This window comes from Nilaparvata lugens, chromosome 4 (assembly GCF_014356525.2).
Source record: "Nilaparvata lugens isolate BPH chromosome 4, ASM1435652v1, whole genome shotgun sequence".
In the NCBI taxonomy this organism is placed as follows: domain Eukaryota; kingdom Metazoa; phylum Arthropoda; class Insecta; order Hemiptera; family Delphacidae; genus Nilaparvata; species Nilaparvata lugens.
In genome coordinates, this window is record NC_052507.1 from 27,478,128 (window position 1) to 27,501,254 (window position 23,127).

General features: G+C 33.4%; 1 protein-coding gene across 2 annotated transcripts in view; it reads right to left on the bottom strand.

The window, feature by feature from the left end:
- The window catches only part of LOC111051960 (myosin-9), a 135,815-nt gene that overhangs the window by 82,415 nt on the left and 30,273 nt on the right, over positions 1–23,127 (bottom strand). The window contains exon 5 of one of the 2 annotated variants that reach the window (XM_039427237.1): positions 19,421–19,537. In XM_039427237.1, the coding sequence (XP_039283171.1) occupies positions 19,421–19,537 (117 nt within the window). Of the gene's footprint in view, positions 1–3,751; positions 4,084–19,420; positions 19,538–23,127 lie in introns of those variants that run through there. The other variant, XM_039427238.1, reaches the window with a different exon arrangement.

The following is a 23,127-nucleotide window of genomic DNA, read 5'->3' on the forward strand; positions in this document are numbered from 1 at the left end:
ATAACTGAATTATAAGTCAAAAGGAGATGTGAGTCTTATAAATAGAATAAGATCGTAATAATTGAGGGTGTTCAAACTCAATAGCACAGTTCTTATTCGAATAGAAACTTATTTATGACTTCAATTGGCATAAAGAGGATACAGTTAATTCATAGTGGCCTCGATCACCAGAGGAAGTATCTAATTTCCATTCAATTACATAGAAATACGCAAAATATGAGAATAAAGTTATATTTTACTCACATAATGAATGTATTCGAAATATTATGGTATTCGATGAGTTTAGAGGTTCATGCGACAGTAGTACCTCAATTAAATCATAACTATACTATTCCAATTTCTATAATTCAACACTGAAAAATTGAAAATTAGATTGATGTATGAACAGTGTTATAGTATGGATATAAATTCTATGAAACTCAATAGGTAAACAACATACGAAAATTTCATCCAACTCTTCTGGCTTGATATGTTATCAACATGGATATAGTGTATTATACATTCCTGATCCTTTACTAATTGAGAACAACTAGAGTGTGAAAATAACGAACATAATTATTGCACACGATTACAGTAATAATACGGAGGAGTTCTTCTACCATCACCTTAATAATAGTGCAAGCCATCAATCTGATTGAAAGTCTTTTTACTATTTACTGTAATGCTCACCCACTGTGACTAACTTTTTGGGTTTCAGTCTGTTGCTTATTAGACTTTCCATTTGATTGTTTCCAGATAGATACTGTAAATCTGGGTTCAATCACTAAAAATAACCGCTATAGTGAGCAATGAGGGGGCAAGGAATAGTTGAGACATTTTTCCCTTAAGAGGGAAATCAATGAAGATACTCCTTTACTTTAAAGTGATTTAGATGAATAAATCCTTTACAATATTTTTCTAATGTATTTAGCAGAGTTTTTTCACGCAGTTGAATTTTAGATTAATTCACATAATCAATTATTTCCATAGCTCGGCTTGGATATTATATTCAATTATTGTCTTCAGGCTTCTCATTTGAATAATTCGGATAGGATATCAACTGAATTGTTTACTCACTACCTGTGAAAAATGAGTAACTTTACTGTGAACTTATTACCTCATAAAACCAAATCATTTCAGTTTCTAACGATATATTGTTTCCTTCAGATACTGTTGCTGGTGAGATATTGTGATATCTATCCATAATTGAAACACTGGGATTTTGTCAAAAAGTATCACTTATTTAGCCTATTATAAAATAACAAACATGTTTCGACTCCACTGGTGTCCTCATCATTAAGAAAATTCAAAACTTCGACATTGTAGGATTAATTTAATTTAATTGTATGCAAATAAATTATAGGAACTCTTATAATTATTTATATTTATAATTATAAGAATCCTTATAATTCCAATGTTTTGAATTTTCACACTGATGATGAAACCATTGATGTCAAATCATGTTTGTTATTTTACATTGAATAAGTGATATTTTTTGACAAAATCACAGTGTTTTCATCATATTGTTCCATTCAATAGCGTCAAGAATTCTATTGGGCACACCCAATCACATAATATTGTTCACAATCAAGAATCTGGATTAAAATTTGAGTTCATAGTTATTATAGAAGTCACAAGTTATACAAGTTTCATCATAATTCAATGAATATATGAGTAAGCTATCGATTAATATAACATATCATATTTCATTGGCACATTAGTTTGGTATACATTATTCAGTGATACATGGACACGTTAACAGGATAATCATAGCACAAAGATTAATTCATTGAGGACACTTAAATTTACTATACAAAAATATTCTACCATGGCTCCTAAATGAATTTTAAACCGTCATTAAAATGTTACCTGGAACATTCAAGGAACTCCTTGACTGAATGGAGAAGGAAGAACCCTTTTTGAAGAAGGAAGAAGACTTAGGATTGAATAAGGTGAAATACATTACATAAATGTGAATAACGATTCTATCTTTTAATACGGATCAACTATAGATACGGATACAGATACGGCTATAGATGTATTCATGTATGGAAACACTAATAATTGAGCAATCGTGATTATTCTGCTCAGGTTTAATACGACAATATAATATGCAATATTATATATATTGTTAAATAGATTCTCCATACCTCCTTATTGTAAAGAATTCAAACGAGAAAATATCAAACTTAAATGGAATTTCACCATTTCTTCATAAGATGGGCCTTTTAGTATACCATGCGGGACAGTGACACTGATATAAATTTACAGTCATGATAAGGAGCTTACTGAGACAGTTGTGTTAAAATTCCACTTAAGAAGTTATAGCTAATTCGAATTTTATATTACTACTTAAGGCTGAGGATGATAGGATCCTGAAATAAAAGGAGCATTATAATATGCCTAGCTATTTTATACTCCAACAATTGATGTCATAAAAATGCATATGATATGGTGTCATATTTTACGTGTTATAAAAGGTGGGTGGTAATCTTCTATCTATTCTACTTCGCAACATAAAAAAATCGATTGTCAACCCATGAGGGAACGATTCTGATAAGTGATGGCCTGAATACTGAATATTGGACAAACAACTTCTGTCAATAAAAAATATAAACTGTCCAACTTTTGCTTATTATAGCCCACCTAATATAAACTATGAAGAATAATCCAGTATATGGACTTTTCAGTGGCATCGAATCCAGTATGAATGTGTGGTCTACTTGTTTGGTATAAGACTTAGAATTCACAGGGCTTTTTCTATTTTTGGCTAAAGTTGATGTTCACACAATGCTAGGGTTTGTGCGCGATTAACGGGAGGGATGAATCAAGCGACAATTATAGGGTGGCTCCTTACTATCGAGGAAGTGATGATAAACAAGATGAAGACTTTTATTTTCTATTGGTCACCAGTTCAAAGTTGAAAGATTCGCCAAGCACTCCAAAAACTCCATATCTCCAATATCTTCAGGTTTGTCTTTCTTTTATTATCATCCAATTAATAGAGCACATAGTCGCTAGCACATGGAATGAAAAAAAAACAGAAGGAATGCACACTTGAAACATTTGCGCATTAATTTTAGGTATTGGAATACAGTATGGGTGTCCATTAATACGGAAGTAAAATGAGCGATAACAAATCAGTTGAACATTTTTAATTGGGATGATTAGCTTGAAATGATAAGTGGAACGTATTCAATGAAAATCGCCCTTCAGGACAAATAATTAGCGTATTGAAAGCTACTGCAAAAATATCTAATAGAACTTGTTCAATTTGTTTTAGAAAAGAAAATTTAGCATTGAAAAATTGGGATACTGATGTTTGACTTTAGGCTATATTCACAGGTTTATTTTTTAGATTTCAGTTCAAATTCCAGTGGACATTCACAAAATCCGCTAAAATAGTGTAAAGCACATATTTTCTGTAAAACATAATTTCTATTCAAATGGATCAGTATTCTACCAACCAGTCGATACCAAGGAAAGTATATACCTATTCTTGAGTCAATACAGCAGTCAGGCTAACCTATGTTCTGTGTAATTGTTATTATGTCCTGCTGTCTTTTATTTGGAACAGAAATGTAAACACAGCTCTACAGACAAGTGTAGAATGAAATAAAAGAAAGTGAGGTACATTAATATGATACTTCTAGCAATACTTAAATTTTTTGGGCTCATTATCAACAAATGTATCGTATATGAATTGAAAAATTACATAGAAATAGCCTCAACAATAAAGGAGTAATATGAAATAATGTATTATGGAATCTACCTTGACGCTCAATTTCTGAAGTGCGACTGCCATGATGGTTCAAATCCTGCACATATCCCGGCGCACAATCACGACAGAGTTAGAATATACCGGTAGTGAAAGAGTGAACTTGTTACACGTCCGACAGGACGACAGCTAGCAGAGAGAGCAGTTCGAACAACAATCGTTATCGGAGATCGCAGAACGTGAACGCAGAACCACAAACACTAGACCATTCGCGAAGCACAGTCACAGGTCGACTGACGCCGCGCAGCCAGCCAAGCGTGCACTCCAGGTCCCTCCAGGCGCCGAACGCGAGAAGGAGGGCGAGGGCTGCAGCTGGAGTCTCCCGAGTAGTGGACCCGGCAGGTATCGAAAGAATGCAACAAGACACGCAAGTCACGGATCGTTGCTCCAACAAGTAACGTTACAAACGATACGTATCAAATAATAATATGAATACCACTAAGCTAATTACTCTTCTATCTAGTTATATCTGAAAGTTTGGCTTTGAACAGCATGCATGTCTTCCGACAAGTGCCATCGTGTAATCGGGTGTATTGGCTCTAGAAGTGATTAACGGTTTCATTAATTATCTAGACCAGTGACTGCTGATTAAAGTGTTCCAATACCTCGTTCTCTTTTAATATATACTTGCGAAACATATTATATATTTGTATAGGAGGCAGAGAAAAATTAATTAAGATTATAAAATAAAAGGAGTTGGGGGGAAAGGAACTGGAAGTGCAAATAGACTAAGTTTCTCGAAAGAGTTCGCTTCCATTCAGACAATGTACTTGCAGTTTCAAGGGCTATTCACCAGTTTAATCACTGTTGGAAATAGTACAATATGCAACAAGCCATTTCACGGATGGAAATTACCGAGATATTGAAATTATTCAAATTCTAATGTTTTAATAATTATTATTAAACGAAAATCCAAATTAAATGCTGTAAATCAGCCCCGAAGACTTATGCTACTGCAAATATTGACAACAAGGTATAAATGCAGAAAATTTGGATTTTCGTTTAATTCACGGATTCAATACAAAGTTTTAATCATGGTAAATTTTTAATGGTGATTGATCAATAAATTAGAATCTAAGATGAATAATAAGAAATACTATAAATAAGAATCTTGAGCAGCCTACTCTACAACAGAATTGAAGCGCACCTAATCCCCACTACGCTGAGAGGTCAATCGATTGAGAATCTCTGATATTGTGCATACCCAGAACTGAGCTTACAATGATGTATGCAAGAGTGCATTCACATAGGAATTTGGACGTTGAAACGAGTTTTTCAAGAGCAACTGTTGAAAAACTGAGAGAATTGGAATTTTTCGGAAGTGAGAGAGACAGAAAATTATTTGCTTGTTCTGTACCTTTCCGATTTACAATAATCACAACTTTCGCAGATTTTTTATTGTAATAATGATGATACTTCTAAACTCAACAATCCAACTATTATCCCAGACAAATTTAAAGGTTTCTATGAAGAATATTGTGTGCACAATTCGAACTTTCGATATTAGTATTTAGTATGCTTACAATTTTATAAAACCCAAAGAATTCTGTATTGCAAGAAGAACTTGAATAATTCTATGATATTCAAGTCATTTTAATAAAATTTGTTGAATACGAGTTGATATTGTGAAATTCCTCCATAAAATAAGACTGTGTCTTTTCAATCAAGTCATTTTAGTCACATGAGTGTTTCCTTCTCCAGGGATGTAGATTATTTTGAAAAAAAAACTGTTCCATTGAAGAAAATGTAGATTGAGACAGTAATTGGATCAAGTCGGCAAGAAAGTGTCACCAAAGAACTGGCGGCGAATCTCAAAGAGTGGCGCAGGGTAGATCTAGGTGGACACCCGCCAAAAGAAGCCGAGATGTCAGCGCTGAGAGACCACGCTCATCAATGACCCACACGCACACACACACACACACACACAAGCAGCCATTTCCAGTCAATGCACCCCCGTGTCATACTCTCTTCTCTTTCTCTGCTTTCCTTTCCCGCATTTTTCGTCTCTCTCGATCGCACCACTTTTCTTTCAACCTGACCGAACAAGTCGGAACAAGTTGATAGCCCATTATCTTCTGGTCCACTCAGGTCCTTTTGGCGGTACACTATCAGCTGACATTTCCGAATGTTTCGTCTTGCGTTTTAAATTCCTTTTTCTCGCTTCTAAACTGCCCTGGGAACAACGACACAAATTCACGATGACCGCGCATGTTTCTCCCGTGTCACAAAACGGGAGTTATAATATTGTAATCAGACGCAAAAAGCACATCCACTTCTAAAATCTAGAAACATCTTGGTGATTTTCGTATCCACATTACTTTATCTTTCAGTGAATTTTCACAATAACATCGCAGGTTGTCTATCAAAACATGCTTGTGATGCATACTTACCACTTCTAACTAGTGTAAAGTATTATTCAGTCGTGAAATACAGAATTATGTAAAGGATAACACTATAAGTTACGAAAGGGAAAGAAGGGGCTCGTGCATAGTTGACAGAATTACTTCCAGAGATATTCTGAATGATACGATTCCAACTTTCCAATATTAGTTTGGAAAAGATGTCGACTGTTTGAATTATTATAATAATCAATATTATAGCCGTAGATGCCTAATTGATATTGGAATTGTTGGGTAATCAACTAAATGTTGTGTTTATTTAATCATCAAGTAATAAAGATCCTGTCATATAGATGTTTAAATTAACAAACATCATTTCCAAGGCTGCAATTCTATCATTTTTATGTTACATACTTTCAGAAAAACATTTCAATTTCTCCATTCTACTAAAATAAGCCATTCAATAATTATGTAAAATAACGAATATTGTTCACTTCCTCATTCTGGGCTCTTGTAGATAACAAGAACTTTCCAGACCACACCTTCGTACCATTACAGTTCAGCTGAGAAGAGATCTCTATTCACGCAGTCAAATTTCTAAATGCCAGTGCTGAAGGCAGATAAAACGGAACTGGTTATTCAACTGTTTTTCAAATGAAAGTTGACAAATTCAGAATTCTGAGCCGGCAAAAAATAGCTTTTTGGTTGGAATGATAAACCATTCTTTACTGTGCTATATCTGGACAGTTTGCAGATTTAATGAACTAGTTGATTCGGTTGTGAAGTTTCTGATTGGTTATAAAAAGCGTTGATAATAAATAATTTGTCTGAACGTAGGCCTATTTCGACACATCATAACGGGACACTGTAAATATGGTGAAATAGTATTGAAAACCTAAAAAGTTGTTATTGAGTAAAGCTTGGTTATTAGTTGATTAAAAAAAAACTGAAATAGAACAAGACGAAAATGGAGTATAGAGTTCAGGACATCTTAACTAGAGTAAATGGAATGTTTGTTGGATTCTTAAGAGATTCTTGATTCGCAAATTCATTATTAGTTCCTATCTTTCATTTTAGTTCTTATTCACAATCCAACTCTCTCATTCGAACATTGAAATGAAGAAGAAAGAGCGTCGAGGAATATGGAAACTTGATCAAACAAAATTAATATAGTTTGAAATCAGATTTGGAGTCATTCAATTTGAGGAATGAGTACGACATGATAGGATGGATTATGCTCTATTGTAGGAGCTCTAATAAATGTTTCCATTGTCACATACTGTGCAATAGATAATTTAATAGGATAAATATTTTTTTGAAACAAAAAATACAGCATATAAATTTCTTTTTATTTCATGAGACTGTCGGATGAATAATTGTTCAAATTACAAATAGAGCACTGAAGAATACGTAATCATTCATGATTGGACTCTCAAATCTTGAGTGTTCGGAAGTACATGTTGTGTCATTAGTTTGAAAACTGCTTTTGCAAGAAGGACACGGAATCCAATAATAATTCAAGCAATAAAAAACTACATAGTATCACTTTCCCATCCTGAATTCCAATTCGGGTCTCGTCTCTTTTACATGCATTGACATCGGTGATCTATGTAAATTATGAGGAAATCAACTAAAAACTCAATTTAAGCGCCAGCGAGTTTCGTTTCAAATCTCAATTGAAAGATTTACACTGCCTATAGCACTGTTGCATAACTTTGAGTAGTAGGAAATTCTTACATAAGAATTTGAAGGAGAACTTGGCCAGAATTAACAATCTAATGACATCGGCTGATCAGTTGGATCAAAGTTTAGAAAGCGAATTAAAAAATGCGACTGTAGTTTTAAATCTGAAGTGATCGGCGACGGCGACTTGTAAGCGTAAGCAGTGTTTTGACCATTGTTTAGTGGACTGAGAGACACCAAGCAGACCAACTTCACTGCAGCTAGTCAGGAGCTCAGGACAGCTCGTGCTTACAGGCTTCACGGTTTCAATGATAAATATATCCCTCAAATGAACACTCACTCTGGTTCTGTTTGAGAAGTCACATGTACAAACTCCGTTATGCAATGCACTGCCACCAGCATGTACATAACGGTTGCGGTGCGGGTACTAAAGCATTATGTCTTTTTAAAGGCAATCAGTAATTAGGGCGTTTCAGCGATCCAATTAAGTTGACGAAAGTGATTGTTGTTAGAAATAATAGAACCATTTTTTATCGTGCAATTTGAGGTTGAGTGGTAGAGAGATCTTAAAAGTCCTAACTTCAATAGAGAATTTTTAATTTTTTTTTTATTTCAATCACTATTCTTAGCATGAATCGATAACGATTCGAATCAATATGATTATATAGCAGGAGGTTCCACAGCTAATTTTACAATAATCATACAAGCTTACATCCTATCAAGGTAGAAGCCAAAAATATGTTCAAATTTCGAAAGAAAAAAATATAATGAACCAGAACCATCAATAACAATTTCATGAAATCTACGGAAATCGCATGATTAACGAACTAGCTAACAAGGATTTTTGATACAAATATTATATAAGCCTCTTTATCCTCTCACTTTCAATCAATTATATTATTATGTAACTTTTTTATTATAAACCTGATAAAAATCAGACCAAGTAGTAAGATAGGAATTAGAATTTTCCAACACTTTCTTCTGCAAAAAGATTGTATGCAAATCGATTGTTCCTTAATGAAGGATGAATATTAAATTATTATCATAACTCTACTATGAACGTTGAAAGTCTTGAATGTGAATGAGAGGAAGGTCGGAAATTAGATACAATAATATACCAACCGTGAGGAGTGTTAATCACGCGCTAGAAACATGATAATCATCATTCTATGAGATGCAGCTAATAAACAAAATAAATTATTGACCAATAAGCTGCAGTGAATTCTTTGGTAAGTTTTTTAGAATCTTAATCACACTTGTTTCCTCGTAAAACGTATGCAAACTTTCACATGCAGAAGAATGCACATTTGTTACTGAAGACATATCCCAACTCCTGATGTATGCTTGAGCTTTGGCCTCTCAAGGTGGAAGTCATATTATTGTTGTATCTCCAGGCGTGCTGAGAGCTTTTCAAGTTTTCACAGTGGGTAGCCTATACCATTACCATTGTTTACAAGTCACTCTCTTATTTTTATCTCTTTCAACGCAGCACATGGTATTTACGTCTTTGATTTCTTTATCGGTAACACATGAACAGTGTTATATTGTTCAAAACTGTTCATGTGCTTTACCTGGTATCAGTCAATGCAACTTGACCCCCATCTTTCCGGTGAAAGCTACTAGAAGCTTCTCAAGTACTTGCAGCCATTCCACCGCTATCACATCACAACCTCAGCAGCTTTGAAAAGCGCAAAGACCGCCCGCCTATGCATTATTATTACTCTCCAACATCACACAAATGCATAAATGTTTACATCCGCAGATAACTTGTTCTAATGCTTTCTCATTTGCAGACTCAACTAACTTAATGGACAAAAAGTACTACCTGTGTACATGGAGACGTAACGCGATGCCATGAGCGTGACTTCAGGAGGTCTGTCTTGCAACGTATATTGTGATAAATGTATGAAATTTTCTCACTAGAAATGCTACTCAATTGTATGAAAACACCGATTCACTCCTCCACGAAACTACTATAATTTTGTACGCGTTGTGTAATTTATCTAATAGGCTATTAATTTACAGTGAAAGGATGTTCTGTAGAGGATAGTTCTCAGCAGTTTGAAGAAAGTGACTTGTACTTGTTGAAAAATAACTGTCATGTTTTTTACGATCATACAAACGATTCTATCACATACAAAAGTATTGATTCCGCGAAGTGACGATGAAAACTGATCATCAAGTATAAAGTACACCAATTACTCAATTTGATAGTACAAACACGATAAATAGAGAAATATCAAAATAATATTTAAGAATGATTGATTTAGCAGCCTTATTATATATTTAAATTCTGCAAATGATTTGACTAGTTCATATTGCCTGTTTCAATATAATGTTGCTTGAGTTTGAAGATTAATAGAATTATAATTGACGGCTTCAAGGGGAAGAGGAGTTTGGAGAAGGAAGTGCAGAAGCTTCAGAAACAACCGAATGGATTGGGAAAGAGGACTGGAGAAGACATTTGAGAGCTGTAAAATACGTACTTTTCACAAACGCATACAGGCTATTGAACAAAACGTATATAAAAAATATATCATGCAGTCGATATATCTCTGGTAAATCAGAGGGCTCTTATACGTATTATATGTTATTCACAGGAAAAACTGATCCTATTCAACTTTCAAGCTTCAGAAAACTTAATTCGGGACTAATTTCCGTTCAAGTTCCTTGAAAATATTATTATGAATCAAGGAACATGGTCTTTGGAAAAAGCATCCTGTTCAGTGGAACGTGACAAGCCCATAACTCCCGCATGGACAGAGTACAGCTACATTCCAAATCACGACTCTGGAATAACCGACCGACCGACTTGATTTCCCATCAAGCGATCACCATTACATCGATTTAGGATTCAAATTCACAATCTAATCACATTTTTCACCAGCCGCCGAGCTGTTTATCTTGGCGAATCATGAGTGGAAGATTTATTTCCAGTCTGCAAAATACATCATGTCCAGCGTTAATTAAAATTTATTTGGCGTCGTGTCGGCTGGAACACTGTGCCACGAACAGAGAAGGTTTGAGATTGAGAGAATAGTGTGAGAGAGTTAGACTGAGAGAAAATGAGAAGGAGAGCAGGTAATTAACAAGTAACCACTCTCAGGAGAATCTTTCGGCCAAGAGTAAATGAGTGACTGAACCATGCTAACCATGAACCAATAATCCACTTTAGCATTGTAGTAGGGCTAAATACCCATCGGATCTTTCGGTCTACCAATACAATTGATACCCAACTGATTGTAGCAGATAATTTCAGATTGTAATGATACATTAACTAATATTGGAGTAAAATATTGAAGTATATTTCCTTGCACATGATTGCTTTCTTATATTTTTGCTGAAAGTTTTGTTTTTTGTATATTTATTGTCGTTGAAGAACCAATAAAGAATTTTTGATTTGATGAGAACTTTCAATTCTAACTAAAATAGTAAATTCAAAAATTAGCAAGTCTCTAACAGATACTACAGAGTTTGAAGTCTCTACAGTGATTTTATTGACCGAGCAAAGTGAGGTCTAAGATTCAAGTCAACGGTTTGTCATTTCTAAATGTTTAAACGTTTAAATGTTTAAATGTTTAAACGTTTAAACATGTTTGAACGTTTAAATGTTTAATGTTTAAAGTTTAAATGTTTAAAATGTTTAAATGTTTAAATGTTTAAATGTTTAAATGTTTAAATGTTTAAATGTTAAATGTTAAATGTTTAAATGTTTAAATGTTTAAATGTTTAAATGTTTAAATGTTTAAATGTTTAAATGTTTAATGTTTAATGTTTAAATTTTAAATGTTTAAATGTTTAAATGTTTAAATGTTTAAATGTTTAAATGTTTAAATGTTTAAATGTTTAAATGTTTAAATGTTAAATGTTTAAATGTTTAAATGTTTAAATGTTTAAATGTTTAAATGTTTAAATGTTTAAATGTTAAATGTTTAAATGTTTAAATTTTAAATGTTTAAATGTTTAAATGTTTAAATGTTTAAATGTTTAAATGTTAAATGTTTAAATGTTTAAATGTTTAAATGTTTAATGTTTAAATGTTTAACTGTTTAAATGTTTAAATGTTTAAATGTTTAAATGTTTAAATGTTTAATGTTTAAATGTTTAACTGTTTAAATGTTTAAATGTTAAATGTTTAAATTTTAAATGTTTAAATGTTAATGTTTAAATGTTTAAAGTTTAAATGTTTAATGTTTAAATGTTTAAATGTTTAAATGTTTAATGTTTAAATGTTTAATGTTTAAATGTTTAAATGTTTAAATGTTTAAATGTTTAAATGTTAAATGTTTAAATGTTTAAATGTTTAAATGTTTGAATGTTTAAATGTTTAAACGTTTTAATGTTTAAATGTTTAAATGTTTAAATGTTTAAACGTTTAAATGTTTAAACGTTTAAATGTTTAAATGTTTGAATGTTTAAATGTTTAAATGTTTGAATGTTTAAATGTTTAAATGTTTAAATGTTTTAAATGGTTAAATGTTTAAATGTTTAAATGTTTAAATGTTTAAATGTTTAAATGTTTAAATGTTTAAATGTTTAAATGTTTAAATGTTTAAATGTTTAAATGTTTAAATGTTTAAATGTTTAAATGTTTAAATGTAATAAAAAAGGAGAAAGTATCCTCCTCCATACGCCAATATTAGAGTAAAAATCAGATTATAGAATTATTCAGATTATAGAATTGTGATTGTCCCACCATTAATATAGTCAATAATACCAAGTACTTGGGAATCATAATTGATGAAAACCTCAAATGGGATGTTCATATTAAATACATATGTAGAAAAATGAGATATTTGTCTTTTAAATTTTACCAAGTTAACAGAATTCTTAATAAGAACTACCTGAAAATGATTTGTATTATGCTCTAGTAAAGTCAATTCTGCAGTATGGCATAGTTGTTTGGGGAGGCTGTTTTACCTGTCATATTGCTTAATTATTTGTAGCACAAAAATCTGGTGTGGTACACTCACACAACTTTCCTTGCTCATATTCGAAACTACGATCAGACTTTTGTATATGTGTATATATAATTGTTTTCAGAGTACTTTTTCCTTTGTGTAAATTGTGAAATTCAATGATTTTTTTAGTCGTCATTTTTTTAAAGTCGTCAAAACAGCTGTTCTACAGATGAAATATCTCGACTATGTGTTCTTTTTATGAACTGCTCTACCTACCTACCTCATGCACGAGAAGGAGGTTACAAAGTCCATTTCTCAAGGATGGGGTGGACCCCCCATTAGTTTCCCAGAAAGGAGACTCATGCCAGTTAATAGAGCTGATAAATAACTATACAGAGTATGAATTTGAAAAAAATCGGTCAAGTTATTTTGAAAAAATCGTGAAAAACATGGTTTTTTAGTAATTATCCGCCATTTTTCTCAAGAATATTACGGAGCTCCTGAAATTTTCCCAGAAATGAGACTTATGCTAGTTGATAGGGCTTATAAATAGCTATCCATGATATAAATTTGAAGAAAATCGTTAGAGCCGTTTTCGAGAAAACCGTGAAAAACCTGGTTTTTGGTCATTATCCGCCATTTTTCTCAAGAATATTACGGAGCTCATGGAATTTTCCCAGAGATGAGACTCATGCCAGTTGATAGTGCTTATGAATATCTATCCATGGTATGAATTTGAAGTAAATCGTTAGAGCAGTTTTCGAGAAAACTGTGAAAAACATGGATTTTTAGTCATTATCCGCCATTTTTCTCAAGAATATTACGGAGCTCCTGAAATTTTCCCAGAAATGAAACTTATGCCAGTTGATAGGGCTTAAAGATAGCTATCCATGGTATAAATTTGAAGAAAATCGTTGGAGCCGTTTTCGAGAAAACCGTGAAAAACATGGTTTTTTAGTCATTTTCCGCCATTTTTCTCAAGAATATTACGGAGCTCCTGAAATTTTCCCACAAATGAGACTTATGCTAGTTGATAGGGCTTATAAATAGCTATCCATGATATAAATTTGAAGAAAATCGTTAGAGCCATTTTCGAGAAAAACGTGAAAAACATGGTTTTTTAGTAATTATCCGCCATTTTTTCCGCCATCTTGAATTGAATTTTATTGAATTTCTTATTGTCGGGTCCTCATGGTATAGGGACCTTAAGTTTAAAATTTCAAGTCGATCGGTTAATTAGGAATGGAGTTATCGTGTTCACAGACATACACACACACACACATACACACATACACACACACAGACCAACACCCAAAAATCATGTTTTTGGACTCAGGGGACCTTGAAACGTATAGAAAACTTGAAATTGGGGTACCTTAATTTTTTTTGGAAAGCAATACTTTCCTTACCTATGGTAGTAGGGCAAGGAAAGTAAAAACTGTTAATTAAAACTATATTAAGCAAACCCGGGTTCTATCCAACGGATATGGTTTTTAGTGATTTTGAGGTCATGACTATACGTCAATTATACATAAAAACCGTAATTGAGTACCTAATAAAATATAGATCCGATTTTCCTCTCACATTAATCTCTACACTTAATTATTATAATCTAAGGGCCACTGCTAACAAATATGTAACCTATAACACTAATATGAATGTATAAGGAGGCAGTTAATTTACATAGGTACTAAAATAATAAACCTCATTCCAAACCACTTTCTCATGGACAATAAAATCAGCGGAAAAATTAAACTGGATATAAAAAACTGGACATACAGTAATAATTTCTTCTTCCATTTAGATATATGACTCGAGATTTCTGCTCCAGCATTGTTTTTTCATTAGTTTTTTTTTCATTTTTCAGTGGACTCGCTTACCTTTATTTTGAGTACTATTCCTCTGTTTTCTTCCTTCCCCCATTTGTCCCTTCCCTTTTTTCCTCATCACTTTTCTCTTCTCTTCTTTGCCTGCCTATTACATGGTAAACCATATAATAGTTGGCTAGGTATCTTCCTCTCTTTTTTTCTCTTCTCCAACACACCCAATCACAAAGCCCATAGTTTGTTATATTTGTAACATTTTATTGTATTTTATTTGTTTTGTAATTCTTTGTTATTTTGTTTTGTGTGTTTTTAATAATAATAATAAATTCATCATAAATCAGCTGTCTAGTGGACTATAATACTACCCGTTCAAAAACATCAAACATCTTGAAAATGTATCTTTTCATCAACGTTGTAGACAGTTGCAGCCAGACCTGAAACAGCGCTCACACTCACATTCCGGGACGACACGTCACGGTTCGATAGGACAGCTCTATGTTTATTTAGGATTTTTTCTAGACATTTTGAATTGATAAATTATTTATTAATTTTCAAGAAAACACAACAACAGGTCAATGTAACTTACTGAGCGCGAGGTCTACTGTTCACAGAGCTAATAGTTTATTTATTTATGGAGGTTACTCCTCCTGAGTCTCCTTCACAAATACAACAATACAAGATTATTATACAATGAGCAATGTAACTTATAATATTGCAATATTGTTAAAAAAAACTATAGAAATACAAGAGTTTTCCCATTCTCAAGAATTGGATCCAGAATACAATTCTTCACAATTTTTTAAACTCGGTGTTGGATATGTCTTGTTAAAATAGTTTAAACTTGGAGATGTACGATGTAACATTTTACAATTAGTACTGATAATCACGAATTATATAGCGGCACATTATATTAGTACAAATTTATTCAGTGATTAACTGAATAGCGTACGAGTTCTATGAATCTATGTGGGAGATTTAGTCAGACTTGAAAGCGGCCAGCATTAATTCTTTTAGAACATTGGATTTGTTGAAAAGATCAATCTATGAGTGAACATTGGAGTTTGACGGACCATGACCCCAATGACCTCAATCGCCCTGGCAAATCCTTTAACCTGATAGGGTACTCTGAAACAGAGTTACAAATTCATTCATGGGTCTACTAAGTTCGTAGTTATCTGGATCTACTGGAGTTCGTGATAATGGTAATGCTAATATGTTTCTATAGGCCTATAGCGATACAAAATGCAATCGATATTCTCTGCAAGTGAATAAGTTGTATTGGCATGACCATTTTTGGGTGAATCACGATCTTGCTTTTAGCGTTAACTTAGCCTTAAAAGCAAACCGCAAATGGCTCACGCGCACACACATACAGAGCAATAGATGTGCTGGATGCAGCAGATGCAGCATTGCAATACAATTGGGTTGAGTATTGATGTACAGAGACTCTGTTGCAGGTCTGCAATTGCTGCTTTAGCGCGTTTTCTGCATTGGGAAATAGTTTATTTCATGCGGACCGAGAAAAGAACCGTTCCAACTTGCCAAGTGCCCGGATGGGATGACACAAGCAGGAAATAGACTTACTGGATACTTGTCCGGGCACAAACAGCAAAAAAGTGTTAGACATCAGAAAACAGGTCTGTCATTGCCAGAAAGGGTAATGCTTCCCATTCAAGTTGAGCCCGATACGTGTGTTTTTAACGGAATTCTTCAGCAATCGAGAGAAGTGTATTTGATAAGAGGCTTCCATTGAGAACATCAATGGCTAAATACGCGATTCATTGATAAGTTGAGATGCCGGCTCTGCACGTTTGAAGAGGAAGCCGCTGTCATACTACTAACGAGAAAGACACGCCTTCAAACTCTACAACTCCACATTTACAATACTATAGAGCTAGTGGGAAAAATATTGAATGAATTCAGCCTCACGGCTGAAAGAATAAGAGACATGTGTCAAGTTTGTCAGCAAGTCTACAATGATTATATTCTACCTACAAGTATAAGTTATAATTTCTATTGACTGATGATTTGAACTTGAGAGGAAAGAGAGGATTCGATATTGATGTAATTGAGAATTAAGACTGGAAATTTGGTTTATTGAGTTGGATTTATAATGTAATTGAGAATTAAGACTGGAAATGACACTGTCTCGTATGAGTAAAAGCCTGGTTAGAAACTGAGATAACGTTTATCAAGTTTTCAAATGTATATAGTTCGCCCAAGTCAATCGAAACTCGAAGGGACATGAGTTTGTTTAAAAGAAACGTCTTAAAGAGTAAGAAATAGAATTTTGAAAAATTCATAAAAATATGAAAAAAGAACTCTAAGGAGACCAAGTAGGATTCAATCCAATCAGGATTCAAAAAATGACCGAGGATTGCTTTTTCATCTTAGTCCTAAGTAAGTTATTAAATAAGAGATAATGTTCAGAAAGGATGTATTCAAAACAGTTTCTAAAGATGTAGGTAGAATTATTGTAACTGACGTTTATTATAAGAACTCACGTTTAGTATGAATAAAACTGTCAGTTAGATTTTCATTCAATGAAGAAAAATAATGGGTTCAAGATAGAATCAAACAGGAGATTTACCTAATTCTTCAAACAATTACAAAAGTCGCTCATGCTGGAGAGTCTTGCATGACTAACTTAGAAATGACAATTGAATTATTTCGATTGAGAAGTTGAAGATGAAAGTCAGTGATGAGAGATTAGATTAAAGTGTAGAAGAGAAACAAGAGATGGATAGACAAAAGCGTATTTGTGTGAGAGCAACACAAGTAGATGGAAATGAACAATCTCAATGAGCCCGATGGAATGACTAGGCTTGATAATAGTCCTACCAATTTAAAGTGTATGGAAGTTGTTTGATGACCGCTAGCGGTATCATTGTGCAGTAGTTGGCCGTTACAGTACCGGCGCGTAATGTAGATTACCTGTGGTGGGGAAAGGGGATAACCACATCGTCTACTAGCGGGATCTTTCAAGCAAAGCAAGGGTACAGGCCGAGGGCTACACAAGATCAGCTCTCTATGAACGAAGAATTACAGCTGCATGAAAGCTGCATCTTTCTATTGACTATCAACTGGCAATTCATGATCCTTAAGTGGGAGTCCAGTCAGTCCAGTGTCTGCCCCAAAGGCCCTATACCGCTATTTCAGTCTCCGCAGTTTTCATTCGCCGAGCAATTAGCAACCGATTGGAAAATGCTTGTCGAGCTGTTACAGAGTTCACTTCATATTGCACATGAATATCACTGGATAAGATGGTTTCTGAAAAAGCGCCCACAGATCCATAACTTTATGAATTTCATAATAATTTGGACAATTTTTCAAAATTAGAAAGAAGTGAAGTTTCGAACTTCTCTTCCTTGTTTCGTATTTCGTATTGTTGTGTTTAATTGATTACAAAAATGTATAAATCATTTACCTGTAAGCTGAGAAAACAGATTACTGTATATGTATTATATCAAGTATCAAGCGTGCATTATTCATTCTTCATTGATTTGATAACATAAACAAAAAAAGGTATTTGGTGGAGGAGAACCAGACAAGCAATAATTGTTCTAAAACACTTCTGGATTACATAGGCTACACATATGAATAGTAAAAATGTCGGAATGTAATTTTTACACCAGACACACTTTCACTGAAAGACAACTCAAGTTCTCTGCAGTAGTTTTATCAGGATAATAGAATGTTCATGTATATGTATTGGTGTTTCTGCTATGATTCAATAGTATGGAAGAATATAAAAAAGGAAACAAAACTGAGAATAAGGGGAATGAATAATTATCTATAATAAATAGTAAAGGAAAGAATTGGCTTATCCACTTTATCTCTTTTTTGTATAGGGCTACTTTTATAGAAATAGAAAGAAAAATAAAAATCTTAGTACCCTTTTTGAAATATTTCAAAAATGGTACTAAGATTTTTATTTTTCTTTCTATGGCCTATCCACGTACGGGATAGGAAATTCACGAATGACACATCATCATGTCTGAACTACTGGACTATTAACTTGATATTTTGCATAGATTTTTAATTTACCGAGGTTGGTTGTAGGCCTATTTCAAATTCTTCAAGACTTGATCAAGTTTTCAATCAGACCCTTGCGGAGCATGGGTTACCTGCTAGTTATTAATAAAAGAAGGCCCTAAACGTGCAGTGCATTTGCAAACCTGACAGAAATGAGAAAAGTCACTGATTATGAACTCCGAGATGGGTTTATGGATGAGTCGTGAGTGCTGCTCATCAAACTAAGCCGGAAATATGAGCGGCAGTTTCACTAGTCATGACTCATCCATGCGTGTCATGGAAAGGTCTTTGGCAAATAATAATGGATTTATGATTTTACGAAAGGAGGACTCCACTCTTATTGTTTTAATGAGGTGATAATTTGTGAACAGAATGACTAGAATGAGCGTTTTATGATTTTCGAAGTAGAAAACTTTTGTCGAAGTGAGTTATCAGTTAAAATACAAAATTATTTTCATTTAGTATGAATATATTCTATATAGGAATGTACAAGTTCATCTATCATCTTTATCCTCTTAGTTTATTCTATTATTTATAAATAGTAGTTTTGTGAGAATATCTTGATCAACTTTCTACTTAAAGTTGAAATTACGATTGCATATCAGTATAATTATCATTAAATATTTTATCACTTGGGGATCACAAATATTTTGGGCAAAAACTAACTTCAGTCCTCGGATGTGTACCAATCATCCATCCAAATTTTTCAAGTTTTCCATATTACATTATATGAATAATAAATGAATTGTAGTCATTTTGAAAACTACAATGAAGTAGTTGCATTTTCTGACGGATAAAAATGTTGTCTATTATTAATTCATGCTTACTAATCCACTTCAACCAAAACAATAAAATTGAGAATTAGAAACTAGAACTTACTTTTTCCGAGTCGAAACGGTCTCGAACGTGCCTAGTCTCGTCCAATCGTCCTTTCAAAATGGTGACTTCCTTCTCGAGATTCTCAATTGATCTGTCCCTGCTTTTCAGTTTCTCCAACTGGAAATACATAAGACCGCTATCAATTTCGAACATAATGTAAATATAATTCGAGAAAAATGTGTGATCTGTACAAAATTGTATTATTGAAATTGAAGGATAACGTCAACTTCTGCTTTACTAGTTGCTTTTAATTGACTAAATTCAATTCATTTTATTAGTAATCCTCGTATTTACTCATCTTATTTCATTCATTGCTTCACTTTATTTGTAAGTTACAAATAACATTAAATTATGAGTTACATCAATTGACGTATATGTTAATCGAAGTAGCCTTGTCCACGTTGATCTCATTAGGATAAATAGTATTGTATGAATGGATAAGAAAGTATTTATACGAGTATTTCTTCAATTATCAATCTAATAGAACAAAACCTATGCAAGAATAAGGGAAAATTGAAAAAATATAATACTCTTCTCCAATTTTCATACTGTATAGTCAGAACATAAGAAGTACATATCCTTCAAATTTGTTTTTTAGGTTATTCAGGCATTGAAATCCTAATTATGCAATTAATAAATCTTTTCTGAATTATAATTGGAAAATTTAACTGTATTACTATTGATAACGTTTTAAATTTAATCCACCTTTCAATTACTCAGTTAATGAAAGCGTACGTGTGTGGATAACCCCTTCTGATCAAATTTCACCTGCACATATTGCAACAAACTCCTTTCTCTTTCTGCTAATCCAAATATTGGATCTTGCTCTCCATTCAAAGGTCAACCATACTCGTTGGATTCAACATTACAAATAAAGTATTAGTCGACATGAATATTTATTATTTGTATTTGCATTGATTCACAATGAAAGATATCAAGAGTATCTTAGAGAGATTTTTAAACCATTTCATTGTTGAAAATGGCGCTTGAAGAGTTGAAACTTGCTGTGTTGTGATAAAATAAAGAGTAATTGATATTTATTTATTTATTCGTGGACAGAATCACAAATCACAGAAATATGATTAGGAAGGAAAAACAGGCTTGGCCCAAATCTATTCCTTTCCCAAATTTTGATAAATTAATAAAATGTCCAAAAAATAGGTTATGTTTCTACTGTAAAACGTTCAAGTTCAATTTATTCAACGTTTATAATATATTTTATTATGTTTCAATAATTTTAGTGAACCTGAAAAGTGGATATTATGATGTGCATGCATATAACTACAACATCTTCTAAGCACTTGTATGTGAGCAAATCGATATTTGAATCTAATAAATGTAATAGCATGAATTGAGATTTACAATCATTAGATGGTTTTATGAGTACAATTGTATCAATCAACAAATCTTAGATGATAAAAAGTTTCCATCCAACTCTTCTCAGAGCTCATGAGCTGGGTATTTTTGAACAGTGACACTTCTTAAACTGTTCCTTGACATGAGAATGAGCGTTTAAAAAAGGAGCACTGCTGTCCAAAGATTGTCAGTTTGGTGTAAGGGTAAGCATATCTGATTAGCAATTAGGAGGTTCCGGGTTCGATTCCAAATAATTTTTGGATAGTAGCTCTCATAGAATTTTCATCCAGCTGTTAACCCTGCTGTCAATATTTGCAGTAGCATAGGCCTAAGTCTCCGGGGTGACTTCATTTAATTTGGATTTTCGTTAATAATAATTATTCATTGATAAACATTTGAATAAATGCAATTTCTCATTACTTTCTACCTGTAGACTGGCTATCCGCTATGGCTTAGTATGAAATGAGCGCTACTTTTGATATGTTCACCTCCTAACTGATCCAAAAAAGCTGCGAACTCAAAAATTATGTTCAAAACATTCATTCCAAATTCCTTTGTCAACTGATCTATTTTTGCAAAACTGAAGATTTCCACTCAACACAGAAGCTGCCGCAACAGACGTGGGGAAATACGTAAATTTGTGAAATTATACATCAAATTGAAGAAAATTTGATGCTATTCAAGCTCATATCGAGCATGGATTTTTTCCTTCTATTTTGAAAAAGTTGTAAAAATAGCAGAAAATTGGAGGCAAACGTATTTTTACATGAATGTCACACCTTCAAGAGCGGATATCAGGAAAACTATGAAAGATTTAAGAAAGCTGTTCAATCAATATTGTAGGAAATAGTGTGAGCTTCAATTTTGCATAGATTAGTCATGTTCGTAATATGCATAGTTTTTTAGTTATATGCGAAAAACCGAAGAACTGCACTTTTAAATCATCTCCACCCTCATAGCACAGGTGGAAAGGGGAGGGATTTTTTATACGTTTACCTCCTTAAGTCCTTACTACCCTAAACAGAACTGCGGTGTTAAAAATTGACTTCCAAACTTTTCCTTCAATAACCCTTCGTTGACTGGACTACTATAAATTTCAAATTTTCAGGATCTAACATAGCAAAACATTAAGTGCCGTTTGTAAAGTGAATTTCATCCTAAACTGGATTAAATCCATATCAAGTTAGTTTCTTTTGCTATAATGTGGTTCATTTTGAGTTTAAGCCGATCAAATTCAGTTTAATCTTTGATCGTGCAAACGGCCCTAAGTATATTTTATGGTATTTGAAAAGAAGTAACTTGGGAAACCAATCCATCATTGCGTGAGAATCTCCTTCCGAGATTAAGAGCACTGATCACTGAGAGCAAAGATGAGTGTAGCGCTAGCATCCTCCATCTTCGACGACAATTTGCCATACAAGGAAACACAGGAAACAAAAATGGTGACCAAGATCCTGACCAACTGTTCATGTGCATCGCTGCCGGCATAATATCAGCTTTATTCACTTTATACTGTCAGCATTGGTTAGAGGTATACTGACAGTTTGAAGTGCATATCGGCGGTCAGGCGGGAGGCGGCTGCTGCAAGCGCAAAGGCCTGCCTGTCTCTTCAAACTTTCTCCGTTTGAAAATTTTACGGATTAACCTTGGCGGTGAACTCAAGGAGCTTTCTCTAATTGGCAACAGTGTAGCCGGTAATTGATTCCACCCGGCGACATGCGGTAACAATAATCAGATAGTTGTCAGTGGCTGGCGAAAATTAAGTAACTAAGCCACTTCCGTGAACATAAATAATCCTCCCTGGTGCTGCAGCTGGTGCCCCATTAGAAAGGAGATAAGGTGCTTAGTTATCGATTCATATACATAAGAACGAATGGCAAAATCATTCCTTCACTTTTGCAATTATACAGGAGAAGAAATTATTTCAATTTACCAACTGTTGACTGCTATTGATTTGATAATATTATTCAACCGAATAATTTATTGTATTGTAGGAATCACATTTTCACAGGACTGTGGGATGAATTGATCTATTTTGATAAAAAAATGTCTTTGTGACGAAACTTCCAAGTTCAATTGATTGGAAAATCGGAAAATCTAGAGAATTTATTCACCGATGTGAATTCACATCGATTTATTCACGGATAGGATCAAATACTCAGCATTCAGATGTTCAAAAGGTGTTCTCTGGAAGAAAATTTTGTTAATGAAGGGTTAGAAAAAGTTTTCTATTTCAGAAGAACAGTTTAACTTTTTCAAGTAAGGTATATCAATATAAAAATTTGAATTATCCTGCGGTAGAACAAATTCGATAATTGTGGAATAACGAGGCCGAAATATGCTTGAATATA